The sequence below is a fragment of the Lipophrys pholis genome (assembly GCF_963383615.2).
Source record: "Lipophrys pholis genome assembly, chromosome: 8".
NCBI classification, from domain to species: domain Eukaryota; kingdom Metazoa; phylum Chordata; class Actinopteri; order Blenniiformes; family Blenniidae; genus Lipophrys; species Lipophrys pholis.
In genome coordinates, this window is record NC_137630.1 from 29624371 (window position 1) to 29644393 (window position 20023).

General features: G+C 43.1%; 3 protein-coding genes across 3 annotated transcripts in view; 2 read left to right on the forward strand and 1 right to left on the reverse strand.

Annotated features, from left to right (window-relative positions):
• Nucleotides 1-608: 608 nt before the first annotated feature.
• neurod4 (neuronal differentiation 4) lies at nucleotides 609-3468 on the forward strand. Its single transcript, XM_080469952.1, has 2 exons — nucleotides 609-751; nucleotides 1663-3468. The coding sequence occupies exon 2, from the start codon at nucleotides 1672-1674 to the stop codon at nucleotides 2767-2769; it is 1098 nt and encodes a 365-aa protein (XP_080326078.1). The 5' UTR covers nucleotides 609-751; nucleotides 1663-1671; the 3' UTR covers nucleotides 2770-3468.
• A 6122-nt stretch (nucleotides 3469-9590) lies between these two features.
• Nucleotides 9591-11300, reverse strand: birc5b (baculoviral IAP repeat containing 5b; the record flags this gene model as incomplete). The annotated part of the gene is made up of 4 exons (XM_080468571.1): nucleotides 9591-9680; nucleotides 9762-9879; nucleotides 10561-10670; nucleotides 11175-11300. 4 exons carry the CDS (start codon nucleotides 11298-11300, stop codon nucleotides 9591-9593), a joined length of 444 nt encoding a protein of 147 aa, XP_080324697.1.
• A 127-nt stretch (nucleotides 11301-11427) lies between these two features.
• The window catches only part of znf385a (zinc finger protein 385A), a gene marked incomplete at both ends in the record, with an annotated part of 13585 nt that continues 4989 nt past the window's right edge, over nucleotides 11428-20023 (forward strand). Inside the window, 2 exons of the mRNA XM_080468573.1 lie at nucleotides 11428-11457; nucleotides 19838-19920. Of these exons, the coding sequence (XP_080324699.1) occupies nucleotides 11428-11457; nucleotides 19838-19920 (113 nt within the window). The remainder of the gene's footprint in view (nucleotides 11458-19837; nucleotides 19921-20023) is intronic.

Below are 20023 nucleotides of genomic sequence, written 5' to 3' on the forward strand. Positions count from 1 at the left end.
CTGAGACAAGACAATTCAATTATTTTGTGAGTATGAGGTTTTTTTTTTTTAGAAATCCAATAAATATGAAAAACTCAAACACTGGCCTCCCAGCCTCTATGCTAAGAACTCGAGTCAAAGTTGTCAATATGTTGTGACAACGCAGCTGGGTCACAGACCATCCCGTTTCACAAATTAACTAAAGTGAGGTAAAGTTGACATGAGGGTGATGAGATGACTGACATTATTGTTTGCTTGTCCAACATTGACTGATGGGTGAAAGACATAAGTGCCAGAAAACCGTAGATAAAAGAAGTAGTAAAGTCTTATTCTGGTAAATATCTGCATAGTTGCACTTTGTGTAAGTGGTGGATGTGATGCATTTAAACACCATGCATTAGTTGTCTGAGGACTGTCACTATCAGAGTGAGTGCGTCGTCATTTACGAATAAATTAGAAGCTTTTCTGTGCACAAGCGCGCGCTCTCCGTGTACCGCACGCATGCACCGGGTGAAACTTGTGGTCACGGGCCCGACACGCGCGCGTTTGGCTGAGTTGATGGTGGGTGGGGCGGCAGAGGGAGGGGCCTACCAGGTTATAGGCAAAAAATCAGACTGGTCGTGCCATTTGGTGATGAAAGTTCCCGGTGCGCACATGGCAATCTGAAGGCGCGGGGGAGTTTGGCAAACCGACAGATGCGCGGAGAAACAAACGCTTCTCTGGACTTGATTCTCTTTTGTTTTTGCACAAAGTCAGTTCTCTGTCAAAACAGGTGAGTTTTCAATTTTATTATTTGTTTTCATGCGTATTTATTCAAGCATTGCAGAGTATAGATGTCTATATAGCATTGGTTTTCTGACTTGCAGCCTGTTTGAATAGAAATTATTATATATTTATATAGTGACAATTTCTTTTTCTAGTGAATGCCACCTACTGTTTTTTATTATCCACAGGATACAAACTGAAGCATTGTTTGCTCCAAGTTATGAATTCATAGATGCCAGTAATCTGTTCCATTTTTCCGCATTAGTGCGCAGTGGGTAATTAGGGCAGCTTTCTTCGTTTTTAGCCGATATAATAACAAAAGATAATTTAAATAACAATTATTTCGTTTCAGAATAATTTTAAGAAATAATTTGTCTACATTTAATTCACAAAACTAAATATAGGCTATATGCAACCATTGTGGTGCACAAGATAAATCTACAGTTTTATGAATATGCCGGGGTTTGTCCACGTTTGTTGACTTGCACGTTCCCTATTTAATCTTTGAGCTTTATATGCTGACTAAATCCCGTCGTGTCCCAGATTGACAGCGTCTCTGAAACGACCACAGCCTGAACAGCAGGGAACCGTTCAACCATTTTTTTTTTGTAACATCTACCCTATCTTCGTTATTATAAGAATATCACAATCCAACACATTTCAAAAACGTGACAAGTCTTTTGTATAGAACGTTGATTGGGACTGACTCTTCAGTGAGCTGTCCACACCACGGTGCTGAAATCAACGCGTTCATTCTGTATTCTCTGGCACAAGTGCTACTTTTAATTTCAAACTCTCTTCAGCTATTATAGTTTCTGATTGAAGGAGTTGAAACGTGCATTAATATGTACTGAACTTCAACAGTAAAATATTGAGATAATGACCCATTGTTGTTTTTTTGTGTGTGTTGTTCTTCAGCTTAAAAAAATGATGACCAAGCCATTTGCAAAGAGTGGAGATATGACTGATCTGGTGAACTCTCTGGCCTGGCTGGAGGAGGAGGAGGAGGAGGAAGAGGAGGAGGAGGATGGAAGCTCACAGGATGGAGACGAGAGCCTGGAGATGAGGGGACGACATGGCCTGGCCGCGGGAGGCCGCGCTCACTCCTGCACGGAGCTGGGTAGTGAGGACATGGAGGAGGGAGAGGAGGAGGAGAATGACGAAGAAGAGGTTGGACCAAATGGAGAACAAGCCCCTAAAAGGAGGGGGCCTAAGAAAAAGAAGATGACCAAAGCTAGACAGGAAAGGTTTCGTGCACGGCGGATGAAGGCCAACGCCAGAGAACGTTCCCGCATGCATGGGCTGAACGACGCCCTGGACAACCTGCGCAGAGTGATGCCCTGCTACTCCAAGACACAGAAGCTTTCAAAGATTGAGACTTTACGGCTGGCGCGCAACTACATCTGGGCCCTGTCGGAGGTGCTGGAGAGCGGGCAGTCCTCGGAGAGCCATGGGTTCATGGAGATGCTGTGCAAAGGTCTGTCTCAACCAACCAGCAACCTCGTGGCCGGCTGCCTGCAGCTGGGACCCAGTCCCGTGATTCTTAATAAAATGGAGGAGAAATGTGGAGGCCCGGGAGCTGGTGGCGTGGTGGCTGGCCATCCCCTCAGCTACCCATCCCCAGGTCTTCCCAGCCCTCCTTACGGGTCCATGGAAGCGTCCCACCTTCTCCACATGAAGGGCTTCAAAGGGCCTGTGTATGAGAACCCCTCCCCAAATGAGTGCAGCAGTGGAACCCCGCCATACGACGGGCCGCTCACTCCCCCTCTGAGCATCAGCGGAAACTTTACCCTGAAGCAGGAACCTTCTCCCCATGAGACAGAGAGAAACTTCACGGCCCACCCCGGCCACCATGCCCACTACCTCTCGTCCCACCATTACCCAACTCCCACGGCCGGCAGCCTACAAGTGGGCCCTCAGGCGCACCCGCTCTTCCAGACGTCTCGGTACGAGCTGCCTCTGGACGTGGCCTTCGACTCCTTCGCTCCGTCTCACCTGGTCACGTCTCACATGAGCGCCATGTGACTGTGAGGGAGCGGCGAATGAAAACTGTGCCGAGAAGCAGAGCTCCTGTAACTCATGTAGAGATGACGGTCACGGTACTGACTGTACAGACTGAGTGGTTTGCATTTGTGTGTTCTGGTACTCTGGGAGGGCACTGAGAGAAAGACTCCTCACTTCAACTCAATCTACCTGATTCGAACATGAAGCCGCATTGTCCTTTTATTTATTATTTTCTGTTATTATGTCGATTATAAATGTCTCTCAACGCGTTGCCCTTCAGTTGGTAAAGAGTGGAATTAGTATACCAAATTTTCATGTCGAAGCATTAATGAAATACTTCAGTTTTTTTTTTTTTTTTATTGAAACATAAGAATTGAGAAAGAAAATGTCCACCGAACAAAAGCGAGGAAAAAGTCGTCCAGCTTAAATTGCGCACCGAAGCCTACAGCCAATGTCCTCCTCATTAAAAACAATGCATCTATTTATATCGGTATTTAATATTTATTTTGATCATGTCTTGTCCGTTTTATATTTTTCTCAGCACAGATTTTGTTTCACTGTCTCTTTGGTTTGTTGCCAGACACTGGTCACTATTCTGTATTTAATTTATTTATTTGAGGTCTTTCAGGTACTTGGTTATTTGTTGTCTGTACTGTTAATATTTCACTGTTTCGCACTTAATTGAATAAATATTCTTATATTATAAGCTATTTCCATAGTAATAATGTGTGCAATGTGTCTTGATGTTTTTATGAGTAAAATGTGTTTGGCTTCAACACATCACGACGACCTCATTTAGGTATTGAATTTCACTTTACAATGTCCTTCTTTTCAATTATAGTTGAATAATTATCCATTTTCCCTGATCAGAACACTGATTTCATTCATTTTCAATAATGTTAAAACTGAAATATTGAGAAAACTCAAGATAATGTAATGAATATGAGGTAAAGCAGCTCAAACTATTTCAGCTGTCCCCCCCCCCCCCCCACACACACTAATTGTAATCTGGCAGGATTTGATTGCAGGTTTTTAATAAGTAGAAAAACATCTCAGATGTTTCCATTTCTATTATCACATTTATAACCATAAACAAACACTTCTAGAAAACAATACAAAAAGAAATATAATGTATAAGCTGCGTGTGAGCGAGAGTGTGTGTGTGTGTGAGCGAGAGTGTGTGTGTGTGTGTGTGTGTGTGTGTGTGTGTGTGTGTGTGTGTGTGTGTGTGTGTGTGTGTGTGTGTGTGTGTGTGTGTGTGTGTGTGTGTGTGTGTGTGTGTGTGTGTGTGTGATGTCATCTGGGGGCTTGCTCTGGGGTTTCCATCAGGTCATTTGGGAGGCTGTTGTGGACCCTGGGAAAACTGCTCCGGGGAACAGGTGAATTTGTCACAGGGGCTTTTCTGAGTCACAGTCGTTCACTTTCTCTCCCACATGTCCCATTTTCCCATCGAGCTCATGCCAAAACACTGTAGGGCAAAACTTCCTTTCCACATAATTTATCCAAATATTGAACAAGGCCTGGCGTTTCATGTTCAGTGTCAAACCACATGGAGATGAACAAAATGTTCTACTTTAACTCCAGAATATTAAAAAGAAAATGCAGGGGGTTTAAAAATGTTTAAAAAAAGTCAATTTATATTTAATGCACAGGCTCAGATCACCAAAAACCAGCAGTAACCGCAACACGTTTATATCACTCAACCGACGACACAATATCCGTTTTGACTTTATAACTGCTTTAAAAGACATCGTGGCTTTTTGCCCCAAACAAAGAGCAGGGTGGAGAAATGCGACGGTGCAGTTGTGAGGGCAAGAGCCGGTGTGTACGAGTGTGTTTATCCTCCAATTGTGAGGAGGACAAGGTGCTTTTGGAGGCCGTTGTCCAAGAGGACTTCCCCCCTCTTCAGCTACCTCTCCAAAGGTTTGTCTTTTCCAGTCCCAGCCACAGTGGAGAAAGGCTGCCGCGGAAAAAGGGGAACAATTGTTTTAGTGGGCGCCACTGGTCTATTGTGAACGCAGCCTGTTCTTTCTCTTGACCCGTGACCCGTATTGTTGTCGAGCTTCTCGTTCGGGGAGGGCAGACAGCTGGGGGAACTGCGGGGGGGCTGATGGACAGCTGGGCCAATTTGGGGGGGAAAAAAAGAGAGGGAGAAAGAAGAGAGGGAGAGAATGAGGGAGAGAGAAGAGTGAAAGGGAGAGGGGAAGTAGTGTGGAGTGGCGAAAAAAAGAAAAGAAGAAGAGGAGAGAGAGGGAAAGGGCACCAGAGGTGACCGAGGTCCTTGCTCCTCATTCAGAGTTTGTCCTCTCTGCTCTTGTGTGTCAGCCTCGGCACGGGAATGACACATAGCTTCACACGGGCAGACGCTCGGCCTGTGAGAAAGAGCTGGCAGAGTTCGCTGGAGCCTCTTTGTGTCTTTGCTTTTTTGTTGCCGTTTAAAAAAAAAAGAAAGAAAAGTTGGAGTGGGAGGAGAGCAACGAATGTGAATTCTCCTCTGGAGTCCAAAAACATGAGTTATAATCCCCCTAAATTGACTCTGGATACAAGATTACGAAGCACAAAGAGTCTCAGATTGGAATATGATGAAGAGGTGGAGCGTTACTGGATCTGCAGGATATTCACTCTGGGATCTCTCAAAGAGCAGCACTTACCGTTTGATCTGGTGCTCACTAAATAAATAAATAAATATTCCCCGAATACAAATAATTCAAATGATGGAAGAACTTCAAGTGTCTCTTGCATCAATCAGACACATGATCTGAAATACCATCGAGGAGATCACAACCTGTGGCTCAACGTCCAGTAAAGTCAGAAACTTTCAGACATTCAATAATACTTCACTCCTAAATTTGATCCCCAAACTTTTCTGTCCTTCGGTTTTATATATCAGAAGTAAATGTTGATAACGCGAGGCCTGCCGTTAACAAAAAGTCACAACTCCGAGGTGCGTTTGCTTTTAGAAGAGGCTTACATTCAGACGAAAACTGAAAAAAAACAAAACAAAACAAGACAAAAAAAAGATTTTGGAGCTTTTGAAGTGCAGTGTGACGCTTTCCTCCCTTTCCCTCCTCATTTTAGTTATTTTAGTTTCTATGTACTGCACACTTAATCCACTGGCCAAACAAGAGTGACTCACACAAAAATGAAAAGGTCTTGATCCATAGGAGCTCGATGGAGGGATAAAGCATTGTGATTAAGATTGTATTAATGGGGCCATAGGAGGTTGGAAGGCTTTAATCAGTGTCTGTGTGCCGATAATCCCACTGCCTTTAAGCTGGGGCGGACACTGTGACCCCCCCTCCTCTTGGGCCTCAGCACACACACACACACACACACACACACACACACACCACTGTAGGGTGTTTGGGGATCTGGGTGCCCAGGTTGAGAGTCGCTGTGCCCCGAAACGGCGACGCCCTGGACTTCTTAAACTGAGCAGCTGGTAGAAGAAAGACCAGGAAGATGGAGGGAGGAAGACGTGGGCAGAAACAGGAGAGAAATGAAGGATGGCATCGTGGGGAGGTGGTGGCGGCGCCGGCTGGTTAAGAACAAAGAAGATTCAGGTGGCTGGAAGGAAAGTATTATGAAGGAAACTTTATTTCCTGACAAGTTCGTCTTATCAGCGTCAGTCAGTCCGGAGGACTATCGAGGATTTCCTACACTGCTTCAATACATTGACAATCTCCAAAAGAGTTAAAGCAAAGTTGTTATATAGACGGTGAAAGCCAGAGGGATTAAAAATATATACGTTTTAAATGGGAGGGGAGGAAAGAGGTTCACTGCCTCTGGAAATGAATGTAGAAGGTGACATTGTGTGCATGAGGATGAGGGCTGGACCCTCCACACCCAGAGATCTCCCCGAGTGCGAGGGTGTAGGAGTTAAAGAGCTTCTAATGGGATCTGGATGCTGCCGTGTTTACCCTGCCACCCCCCCGTCTGCACGCCCACCGCATTGTGGAAGTTGCTGGGCTTAGGGACACCACAATGGGCTGAGTGTGAGGACAGATGGAGGTCCCTTTCCAATAGTGCACAAAAAAAAAAGAAATAGCCAAGGTAGGAGGGCCAGGGAGTCTGAGGGAGCAGGCGGTCCGCAGGCGGTCCGCAGGAGAACGTGAGCGACGGAGGAAAGAGTAGAAAAAGTAGGGGGATTGTATTCCTCTATTTATGATGAGCAACGGTCCTGCGAATCATCACGATACGACTGAGGCCCACAAATCGCAGCAACGCAACTTCGTCAAACTTAAACATCTCATCTACATCCCGCGGGATTTGAGGTCGTTCGTGGGCAAAACAACCGAAGCTAAAAGTTTCCGTTCACGTCTCGATCGCTCGGACTCCAGGCTTCATTAGGCTCCATTTGGCCTGCGATAATGAAGGGGTTAAATGGGGTCATCTGAGGGGATAAATGCTGATGTCACTCACTTGAGGCCGAACGGCTCACGAGGCACCGGGGGAAAGATGCTGATGAGGCGAGAGGAGAGGCTTTGGAGGAGGGTGAAGGGAGGTACCGGCTACAAGAGCAACAGATGGGGCCTGACGGAGAGCTCAGGTTGTAAAGTTTCTGTTGGTAACATCTGTCCGTTTGTCCATCTGCTGCACTCAATGTTTACAGTTTGTTTAGCAGAGACTCATTAATTAGTGAACTGCAGCCGAGGTCACTGGTGCAAGCCCCCCTTTTGTCACCGTCTATTAATTAGACCTGAAAAGAACCGAATCCACACGCGGCAGCGGTACACTGACTCCTGTTATTTTAATCACTTGATTTGTTTGTTATTCCGACTGGCTTATCGTGACGATGACAGAAAACGGGGCGAGGGGGGAAAGCATAAGGCCGGGGCTTCACCTCAGCTATGATCCAATACGATGAGAACAGTTTTTCCCTCATTCCCACGGATAAACTCATCACATCTGTGACTGAAGTCGCACCACGTCTATCCCTTTGTTCATTTTCTGGATCAGACACACACAAATAAGTGGATTGACGCGAGATGTTGGCATAAGCCCTGATTTAGAGTCACATTAGCAATTACTACAAACAGTCTCCCTGTATTTATGGAACACCACTTATTACTTTTACACGCAGAAACTATTTTGAATAAAATGACTTCTGTTGCGTTTGAAAGGAAATCATTACTGTGACGCCGGATATATTCTTCAATGTTGTGTAGAAAAAAGAAAAAAAAAAAAGAAAAAGTCCTGAAAATCGTAGGCGTTACAGTTTCATTAGAGATGTTACGTCACCTTGTGGTATTTTACTTTTCTTTTTTTTTTTTTGTCTAAAAATATTCCCTCTTCAATTTGCTCTGCAGTGAGCGGATAAAGGAGAATTAAGCAGTTGATCTGGGCTCAGTGGCCAGAGTGTTACATTAGACATTAATCCAGAACAGAGGAAGGTTGGGGAAGGGATAGCATCTTTTTAATCCTGCGCTCCATCCTTCCATCCAACCACACACACACACACACACACACACACACACACACACACACACACACACACACACACACACACACACACACACACACACACACACACACACACACACACACACACACACACACACACACACACACACACACACACACACACACACACACACACACACACACACACACACACACACACACACACACACACACACACACACACACACACACACACACACACACACACACACACACACACACACACACACACACACACACACACACACACACACACACACACACACACACACACACACACACACACACACACACACACACAATCAGCGGCGTCAAACTCACATTAGGACTAAAATCATCCCGAGTGGACCGGACTGGTAAAAAACGAATAACCTTGACATTTTAATATTAAAGTTTTTCTTTGTCGTGGCGTCGAGAAGTTTTGAAAAAGTCTTTGTTTTTGCAAAAAGTTGTATAATTAGTACTAAATATTACTACGAACTCAACATAAAGCCAATTTTATTGATATTTTCTGGTGCAAAATTCAGTGGGATGTTAAAAACAAATAAAAATTGTAGAGTTTTTGCATTTTGCAGCCTTTTGAATGTTCTTTTTTTTTTTTTTTTAACACACTCACCTTGACAAACCGTTAAACTCAATGATGTCATTGGAAATTTTTTTTTACCGGCTCGCAGCCTCTTTTGGCACACGAGCCTCATGTTTGACTCCCCTGATCTACATCAAAAAAAAAAAAAACTGAAATTTGCAGACTTTACGCCAACTTCTGCAAAACACTTTCAGTCTTTAAAAAATGCTGGACTTTGAATTAAAAGCCCATTATTAGAGTGTGACTAAACTGGTGATTGTAGCATGAGCAAATTTCCTTCAGCTGCATCATCCCGCAGTATTTCTTGAGATTTCTTAGACAAGTGTCCTGGCAGGCCCTCTCAGTGCACACTGTCCCTCTATATGTAACAGATGTTACTGAGGCAACAGTTGGTAGTGAAAAGGAGGGGCTTCAGGCCATCTGTCCAGGGTCAAGGTCTGAAAAGGGCTGGTAGAGTTGGTGGCACGTTCTGGAAAATGGTAAGTATTTGGTTTGAAGAGGGGAATATAGCACACATTGTAATCCTGCTGAATGTGGGCTTTCATTTCATTTGGCAAGTGAGCAGGTTTTTGACTGAAAATAACTGGGAATTCCACAAAGTGCGCCTGCGACGTGGGGAAACTAGCGCTCCGGTGCAAAGGCACCATCTAGTGGTTAAACTCCATAACTGCAACACAAAAGTGTCATATTCCCAAAAACTTTATTGGATTTAAAAAAAAAAAAAAAAGAAAATGTCATTCCGACGAGATGTGAAAACACAATAAAAACGTAATTACAATATTTAAAAAGAGCATCAAATAGAGTCCAGCTGTGACTTAAGGCTCACGAGCGTTTGGTCGATGCCGTCCCGCATGTAGGCCATCTTCTGATGACAAACTTTTCTCTACAGAAAAAGGATAAAAAGCACATAAGAACGATTCTAGTCCTCGTGCAAACGCTCACATGTATCGAAAAGGACACTTACTTGGTAGATCTTCAGCCTCTCTCTTTCCATGTGAAAGAATTGAGCCACGCTGAGCTCTTTGAAGTCTTTCTTCATGTTTAAGAAGCCACATTTGGGAGAGCGTTTTTCATGTTCAAACCTGGTCAGGTAACATAAAGAACACATTGATTCCAGGAAAGTGTATTTCTAGTCTCTAGTCTCAGTATTTAGACACAAGGCAATTTCACAGCACTTTACAAAGGAACACATTAAAACAAGGTGATTAAGAAAAGTATAAAAAGGACAGTAAATTAGGTTGAAAGCTTAATTAAAATAAAAGGTAAATTCAAGTTTAGAATGGAAAGCCTGAGCAAATGATGATGTTTTAAGTTGTGATTCAAAAGCAGCGAGTGTGTCAGCAGGAAGTTTGGTCCACAGGTGAGGAGGGGAGGAACTAAAAGCTGCTTCACCTCGTTTCTTGTGACTGTGGGAGCATTCAGTAAAGCTCTTCCCGAGGCCCTCAGGGGTCTGGATGTTTCATATCATAGTAAGTCTGAGATGCATTTAGGCAGGAGACCGTTCAAAGCTGAATAGATTAAGATTTTGAAGCGGATCCTTTGACAACAAGGTGCAGCTCAGGTGAAATGCGCTCCACCCGTAACAATAATCCGGCCTGCCGAAAAATCAACGTTTGCAGGAAATCCCCAGTCAAAGAAAAACATATTCAAGCTCGATCCAGAAAATTTAAGTGTCGATGTCTAACATCTCCACGCTCCGCGGTGACCTCCCGTGATGACGTGGGTTAGAACAAGGCCTGAAAAAGAAGACATCCATCTCTTACCAGGGGTCGTCATCCGGCTCCCAGCCTTCAAGCTCGATCAGACAGAAGAAGCAGCACGCCACATCGGGCTCGTTGTCACTGGGGCTGTGAACAAACCCGGCCTTGGCCATCTGTAAGGACGAGTCGCAGAGGCTGTCAGGTTTGAGGAATTAGAAATGAAAAGCACGAATGAAGCACCACATCAAAAGGTTTTTTTTTCATTTGTTCACAACGGAATGATTTAAAGTTGCAGGACGGTCTTGTTTTGGTTCAGTTTAGAGCTGGTAATATGGCCTCACGCGTTACTTATCGAGTGAATTGTCAGCAGCCCATCCATCATGAACAGGCCAGAGTTGGGATGGGAGCTTGACGAAACTGAATCTGGCAGCTGCTGAACTGTAAATCACAAAGTGTGGCAGCCCTGGAAGTGCGCGTGTTTCAAGTTAAAGCTCAAGTCAAACACACAGAATCACGTTGTTAATGACGGTTAATGTATGTTTAAGTGTTTATTGAATCCAGTCTCCATTGAAAGTGATTGACTCGCAACATTTAAATTCCCTCGATCAGAACAGAGGGATTGTGGCGAAATGTGGCACGTTGCGCATCAAAGTTTGGACCAATCAGCAGCTTCTTACCTTCTCAGGTGTGCAGTTACACTGCTCTCTGAAAGGCCAGTCTGCGAAACTTTGCTCGCGCAGATCGAAACTGTACATTTTGTCAAATGACTTAAACCTGCTTTCGAGTATGTCGAAAGTCGCCATAACTTCAACAAACAAACCGAACTCCAGCGCGCAGGGACTTGCGCAGTTGCGCGTGGATGAAAATCGCCTCGCGCGTTTCCGTAGGTGACGTGCGCACGTGCTCTGACGGTGGGCAGGAGATGTTACGATGAAGACGACCACCATGAGATCCAATCAGGTAAAGCAAAGCCAGGTTGGGCTGTAGAGTTTCCCCCGATCAGACTATTTATGGGTCAATGTGGAAACAGAACCGGAATATTAACAGATTGCGCAGCCGTGCGTGGAAAACACACATCTCTGCCAGACAACAGAATTTAAATGTAAAACAGAATTTCCCATTAAAAGGAACAGAAACATTGAAAAAGTGATTGGGCTGTAATGAAACTTTTTTTTTTTTTTAAATTATTCCCAAACTTTTTTTTTTCTTATTTTAAACTTATTTTTCCTTTATTGCCTTTTATACAATTTGCAATACACACTGCCTTTATGTACATATTTAGATAATTGAGTTAATTACTATTGGAATTTTTTTTTAAATTGACCATATTTTGGTTGATTAAAGTTTTTGAACTTTCAGTCATTGTTCTCAGTTTTTATGCATTTGAATGTGTACATTAATCTGCAATAAATAACTTCAAGTTTATTTTCAGAATTCCAGCTGTTTTCCACTTTACATTGCCTGTTATAGATTTAAAATCTTCTGTTGGATATTAGATATTTGGCCATGATATATTTCAATGCAACACTTTAGGTTTGGCGCCGCCTAGTGGTTAAACAGAGTTATGGCATTTTAGACATCCATCCATCCATCCATCCATCCATCCATCCATCTATAGTTACCCCTTTCTTACGAAGGGCCATCATATATGATAATATTGTGAATTAGCAGATTACGTAAAATTTAGTTATAAACTGTGTGTTTATTTTGGAATATTGCTGCATATGATAAAGAAAATAGTTTTTTTTTTTTTTAAGTCGCTTTGTTTGATTGCTACTGTATTATGGGATGTACCCACACTGTCTAATCTGCAATGAATGAAAGATGATAAAGACAAATGTCAACTGTGGTGTCCAACCCGGTCCTGCATGTTTTAGATATTCAATATTAAATTTTAGTATATTATTTATTCTATCTTCTCCAAAACACTTGAATCTGATGATTTTTTTATATCATAACTCATAAAAAGTTCAATAAGGACCTCAATTGCAGTCAAAAGTTGATTTATGTCTGCTCTGTGGGACGCGGCTCACAATTCTTTTTTTAATTAACAAATAACTCAATCAGACTTTATTTACTTTTAATTTTCAATTTGAAATGCTATAAGTTTGCTTAACATTGAAAGATAAACAGTATAATAAAAAGGTGAAATAATACAGGCAAATTGAACCATGAAAAAAGTGTACTAATGAAAATACCAATGAGCAACTTATAGAGTAGTATGACGTAAAAACTAAACATCAACAGAGTAAAAACAGTCGAAAGGCAAAAAAAATTCAAGCAATATGAAGTGAAACAGAATATTAAAAAGATAAAATAAACATTCGGAAGAGGATTTATGATACACTGACACAGGCCTGAATAATTAGGAAATAAACTGTTTTATATTTTTATTTATTAAACAATATTTGAGTGTGTGCACTTAAAAGAATAGTGACTAGAAGGTCTGCACTCGCCTTTCCCGCCAAGGTTTGTTGTGCATTTCTCTTCCTTCATATGAATTTTCGGACGTTTTTTAGAAATGTTCCCCTCATCAAGTAACGGCTCCTCCGGTCTACACTTCCTGTGCCACTGGAATAAATACCACCACAATAAAAGCCAATAAAAGCACGGAGGGAGCGGTCATTTGACCATTAGGAAGCCCAAATTCTGCAAAGTTGGGATGAACAGATTAACAGACTCTTACAGCCGTCGTCTACGCTGTGAAGTTAAACCTTCAGAAGCTTCAGAAAACTGGATCCATGTTTAACAATGTCCACATTTACCTCATTTTGTCTTAAAACATTTACACATTTACTTTGGAGTGAGAGCACCGCGTGCACACGACTAATGAAGATTTTTCTCATTTCCCCCCCTCCTGCCACGTCACCTGTATCACGTTTCTTCCAAAATGCAAAATTGGATATATCCGTATTGGTTTCATACTGAACAGTAAATCCTTTTGCATGACTGAAATTTAAGTTTAATAAACTCATAAAACCGCATTGCTATTTTTAAAACACGGGAGTCACATGTTCTAAATAACATTTTAGTCCAATGTGGTTTATGATTATTGAAGAAAGTGAAAGAAATTTAGGACGACGGTGATATTTTCTTTTACTCTCATGACTCCATGGATGACACAGTTAATATTTCATGTTGTGCTCTGGAGTGAATTCATGTCAGAAAAGCCCTAAAAAAAAAAAAAAACGTTCCCCAATGTCGATTTGTAAACGAGACACAATAGCGAGGAAGCCGGACGTGAAGTTTAATGTTTTGTGGCGTGACCTCTCCTCGCGTGTTTACGGCCTGTTCAGATCCACAGTGTGTCTCAGTAACTCGACCCTGCAGGCCCACGGCTGCTGAAATGTGCTTACAGCTGTAAACTGCTGTCCTTTTCCCCTTCTAACCTTATCTCTCTCTCTCTCCGCCGGCCGCCTGGGACGGCGCTGAGACGCTGTGAGGTTTTTTTTTCTAAACTGTCAGAATGTAATATTCAGTGACCAGCGGGGCCTGCGGTGACTTGGACCTGGACTGTCGGTGTGATGTTAATCCGCCTGTATGACGGCTGCTTCCTGCAGAATCGCGTTCGCCTCTGAATTCCTGCACGTGTGTGTGACTGTTGTCACTTAGAATTTCCCCACACATTCAGACCTCTCACGGTTTCTCTCCACTTTTTCCAACATTGCTGCAGGCGTGAATCGACTCAACGTGTTTTTTTTAATCTCAAAATCATTTCTTTATTTTTGTTACTAGGCGGATCTTCGCTTTCATTCTGCAGCCTGGATCGCACTTTTATTTTATTCATTTTTTATGCCTTCACCGATGTTGACTCACTTTCTCCGTTTTCAGCCTCGTCAGCCTCTTCTTCCTCTCTCTTCCTTCTGACTTATTAAGGTGTGCCAAGATGAGCTGGTTGAAGATCCTGCTCGGGCTTTTGTTTTCACACGAGGCTGAGAGTGAGAGGACGCGAGAGGGAGGAGATCTGATGTTAGGAGCTGGAGGGGAGGTGACAGTGCCAACGTGTATACAGCCTGTATGACCATAATCTTTCCATTGCTACTGTAGATGTTTACCGTTCTGGCAGTTGGATTTTTATTGTTTAGATTTTTTATTTATTTATTTATTTTCCGTTTTTCTTTCACCGGTGGAGCTCGAAGCAGTCTCACGGTGGAAGGATTTAACACCCGTTTCTGCTGTGTTTTATTAGGGTGTAAAAGTGGACTCCAATAAGTTAAAGTAGCAGGAAAAGAGGCGTTGTAAATGTGGAGCACAGGTAAGTTATAACTCGTGACCCTCTGCTGCTGGTGTGTCTCTATGCCTTCATTTAAAAAGACCCACTTCTGTCTGTGGGACGTTTTCTTGTGTTTGTATTGATGTTCTGTTTTTTGCTCACTGATGCTTCTGGTGGGACGCAATTGACAGTCTTGTGTACGTGTGTGCTTTTGCACGACTATCATATTTATTGGCGTTTTAAACGTACAAATATACCTTTTCCTCTCCTTTACCTCAACAACTTGTGAAAATTGAAATCGAGTCTGTTCAATGAGTGTGTGAGTCAGAGACGAGGTCGACCCGTCTCCTCTCCCCTGCAGAGGAATGTCTGACGTTTAGCGGGACCTCAGTGAGGAAGATCATTACTTTAAAATTGCTGTGAATACTCGCTGTAACAGCGGCGGAGAATGTGCCTATCCAGAGAAGAACGGCAGAGAGGATCATACCGAAGACTGGACGACAAAGGTTTGATCTGAAAATAGCTGGGTTAGAAAGACAGCCTGTCCTCTGGCGCTGGTGGAAAAAAAATGTCAGAGACGTGCGAGTGTGACAGTCAACATCAACATTCTCCATCTCCGAGGGCCAGTGTGGATTCACGGCGCAGCCACACCCACCTGAGCACACACACACTCTCACAAAACCTCCGGCTCTCCCTCCCTCATTCACGTCTGTGAAACTTTATTGACACAACAATTCATCTGCTACGTCTTTTAATCTGTTTAATATTCTTGCATAGAGAAATTCAATGAAAAAAACCTTGATTTAAAAAAAACTAACTTTTTTATGTAGAAGGCTGCAAAAGCATCACATATAATAAAGTCTTTAATAACTAAATATTTGTGAGGCGTGTTGAAGGCTTGAAGCTCAAACAAGGTGATGCACATTCAAATTTAATTTGCATGGAGCTGTAACAGGTTCAGAAAGTGAACGAGGCGATCAGATTCGAGGACATTTTAAGATAAAGCAAACGATTGAATTGAGATTTGGGTAAGTTAAATGAAGAGTTACAACATCAAGCATTCTCCTTAGATAAAAACAAGACCCAATTTTGAGAGTTAAATTAAGAAAATCGTATTTACGTTTGCTTCATAAAGCTCGAGAATGACATTTTAAATTTTTGACTCTTGTTTTGCTCAGTTCACACCCCCCCCCCCCCCCCCCCCCCCCTCTATTTCCAACCATCCAGACAGAACATGTTTGATTGTTTCCAGGGAGGGGGGGGAAACAAAACAAAAACGTGAACGTAAGAAACATGCTGTGCTTCCATTTCCTGCACACGTCCACACCTGATCAATAGTCTAAATTTAGTGAGATGATCATCGCTCACAGATGCAAAGCGATATGCCTGTCGGACCTGCAGCCTCGGGGGAGTTCAAGGGGAAAGCGGAGGACTTGTTGTGTTGTATACACTTGACAGAAAGCATGTTAGATTGTTATTTGTAACGGGGAGAAAATTGCTGTGAAGGTATTTTATATTTCTTAGCTTCGCACAGTGTGCTGACGCCTGTGGCATGCCTGACCGGCTCACCTCTGACCTTCGTGGACAGCCTCTAAATTCACCACCACAGTGCCAGAAGACACCCAGCGCGTAATGTATAACCTCGGTGTGGACTGCGTGTCGACGGGCGTTTTTCCGCTTCGCCGAGCAAGTAAACTCCGGAGGAAGAAATCAGGCAAACTTAACAATTCTGGAAAGTCACAAAGCGCCGGCAGGCCCTGGCTCGTGAAATATGAGTAGAATTTATGATCACTTGGAAGTTGCTTTTTGACACAATACTCTTTGAGCTGTTGTGAGGAAGTGAGCTACAGGCTGCCTGACAAATGTTCAGCGAGTGCAGAATTTACTGTGCGTTTCCCCCGCAGGAACCAAGGAGGAAGACAGATCCCAGCATTATTTGAACCATTGAGTTTTGATGTGCTTTCTTCCACACGTCGTAAATATATATATATATATATATATATATATATATATATATATATATATATCTCCCAGGCTTTCGCGGCGCTTCAGCCGGGTAAATCCTCGAGCCTTTCATCTTCACAAAGTCGTTCCTCTCACATTTGACCCGCTGCACTTTGCAGGTAAAACCCAGGGATATTGGCCTCGGCAGCTTTGTCCACACAACAGGCCCGCTGTATAAATAGCTTTCTGCTTCAGTTAGGTGGATCAGTTTCAGCTTGGTAGGCCATCAATACTGTAACCAGCTGTGTTTCCTGTCTGTTTGGTCCCCTTATTTACCCCTGTGTGTGTTGACATGGCTCTGGGAACATATCACCCTCTCACTTTACACGGGATCATTTTACATGATGGAACTGAGCTGCCTAGTCTGGAGTCTGTCTGCATTAATCATGTGTTGACAGTTTAACACCGCCAGAGGGCAGCACAGATCAAATATTATCATCATTCACTTTCTGCCCCTGTACACAGTGGGATCCCAGCTTACTTGGAAATATGTGGTTTTCAAATGTTACTCATCCGTTCCAGTATTAACAGTTTTTTTTTAAGCCTTAATGTCAGAACTCAGCTCAGTTTAATCTAATGGATGAGTTGGATATGTGGGATTTAAAGCTCGGTTTAAGTCACATTCTCTGTGTGTGCGGTGACTGTGGGTAAACAAAATGCTTTCGTAAGTTAAAACAACAACTTGTGATGGGTGGTTAAAGTGCTACTCATGCTTAACTTCTACAAAGTCGCCACCATCCGCTAAAAGTGACAACAAAATACAAAATAGAAGACAATGGACAATAACTTTGGAAATAAAAACCCATTAAACAAAACTGAAGTCCTAAGGAATGAAAAACATTTTTGTTTGGTCTTTTTTTTCCAATAATTCTCATGTTATTTAGTACAATATCACCACATCTTGAGCATCATATAGCCACACTCATTAAATTAATTAGAAGAAGCAGTTTTAAGCAATGTATTTGTTTTTAATAATCATAATGTGTGTTTTTTTTTTTTTTTTTTTTTTTTTTTCCTTTTTAGACAACTGATTCACATGCATAAAAAAAATAGAGAAGTTTGTCTGATGTGCAAAAATGAATAATGAATTAATAGATGATCAATCATGAGGGGAAATGATCCTGATCCATCAGTACAGCTTTATAAATCTTAAGGTCGAGGGGCTCTGGAGCTGAATCCAGGATGCCCCCCCGGACAGGTCGCTCATCCATCACACAGCAAACACACGGGGAAGGATAATCACACATTCAATGCCTGTGTGAAACTGGGAAATGAGAATGATTGTTGTTTTTTTTTAATTGTGGGAGGAAACTCGAGTAGAAAAACCGAAAGAACATGCAGACTCTGCAAAAGCCGCTAAAACTGCAACCCCACTTCCTGTTCCGCTGGTGGGTTTAATGTTTTGAGTTCAAATCAGGAAGTGGTTAAGTGAATTTTACTGTTTTTCCTGGTTCAAGCTGTTGCTACAAGCACCTTGAAATGTATCATTAGATTTATAAATGTCTTTGTAAGAGTCCGAAGATAATAAAAAAATTTTACTACGGCAATTCATTGACAAAGTACCATACAGTCTGTTTTCCAGCAGCTGCCCGAAAGTTAAGAAGTTGGAGATGAATGAGCTCAAAACCAAATAAGCCTAATTAGGCTGACAGATGGCTCCGTATTGACTGAGCTGTACAGACAATTCCGAGCAATAAATATATAATGATCATATTCAAAGGGCGTTAAAAGCCGATTACTTAACTCATTGCTGAACAGTTCATAATGCATGGAAGTACCGACTCTCATATAATTCATTATTCAGATGTAATGGCCCTTTGTGGCCACGTCACATATGTGCCATGATGCCGTCACATCCACAGGTGTTTCATTTGGTGAAACAAATTCTTCCCTCTTGCTCTGTTTTCTTTCCATCTCTTCTTATTTCACACACCTGTCCCATAATGCCATCTGTCCTCCCCCTGAGGGAATTCACCTTCCCCTTGTCCCCCCTGTCCCCTCTGCCTCGTCCACCTCCCTCCTCCCTGCCTATGGATGACACTGGATCTCCACGCTCTTATTTCACCCTCTCATCATGACATCCATTAAAGTGGCGCTGGGGCCCGGGCCCCCGTTGGCCCGACAGCACATTAGCACTCGGACCATTGAACGCCAACAAGGACTGACTCTGAATTATTGATACCAACACTACTAATGAGGAAACCCTATCTCAGCTCTTTTGCTGACACAAACACACACAAATACCCACTGAACGACTTGCATACACAGCCGTATTGATAATAACTGTAGCTCCGGCAGTGAGTGGCCCATTTTCAAAAACTAATATTCTTGGTCCATTTCCTGCAGACACTATATGTTTGTACGGTTGAGCTGAGAAACCCATACGCTCAGATTCCTCCTTTAACCGCTCCGTTTGTTCCTTTGTTGGTTCCAGATCAGTCTCACTTGTGTATATTACTGCAGTTATCTGCGTGCGGCAGGCCCCACGTAGAAATCGCTGTTTGTTGCTGAGTGCAGCCGTATGTGCAACAACACCGGCAGGTTTTAAGTCGGTGCGTTTGACCTTAATTTACAGTGTGTGAGAAAAAGCTGTTTGTGTTTGCGGCCCTAAAGTCTGCCAATGTTTACATGCATCCGCTTCAAGACGCATGCAGTGAGGCTGCGGTGCTGTGAGGTATCGGAGGTGTCAGCCAGCCTCCTTAGTATTCACTCCAACACCCTGTGACTCACAGCTTCAGCCTGAGAGCGTGAGAAGGGTGGGGGTAGAGATAGAGGAGGAAAAAGGGAAAGAGGGAGCAGGACAACAGGAGGCACCATGAACATCAGGCGGCGTTCTCTGTAGCCCCGGGCTCACGTGTTCATGTCTGCCTGTTTGCAAGCATTGCCCGCCCCGGGGGATTAATTTTTGTCAGATTTGTTAAGCCTTCTCTTAAAGCACCGAGCTTCCCAATGACATCGCGCTTGTGCGATTTTTCAAAATGTTTCTCTGTAGCTATCCTGTGATTCCTCTCCGAGAGAGAGAGACATTGTTTGAGTGTCTCCTTGGTGTGGAGGAAGTGGACCACGAGAAGCTGGCTGTGAAGCTCCTCTTCAATTAGTGACTGTTTGTTCCGTGTGCTGCAGATCTCCTGCGTCCGACTCTTTGTCTCCGTGCTGCTTCCTTCTGGTCGTCTCTTCTTGTCAGTCCACGTCGTCCTCATCGCTCTGTCAGTTTCTGTTTAGTTTAATCCCCCCCCCCCCCCCCCACTCCTTCTTATGCTTCCTCCGCGCTGTCGCCTACCATTTCATCTCAGTTTTTTTTTGCTTGCC

Coding starts and splice junctions, on each gene's coding strand:
- neurod4 (XM_080469952.1), top strand. CDS start 1,672: ATGATGACCAAGCCATTTGCAAAGAGTGGAGATATGACTGATCTGGTG.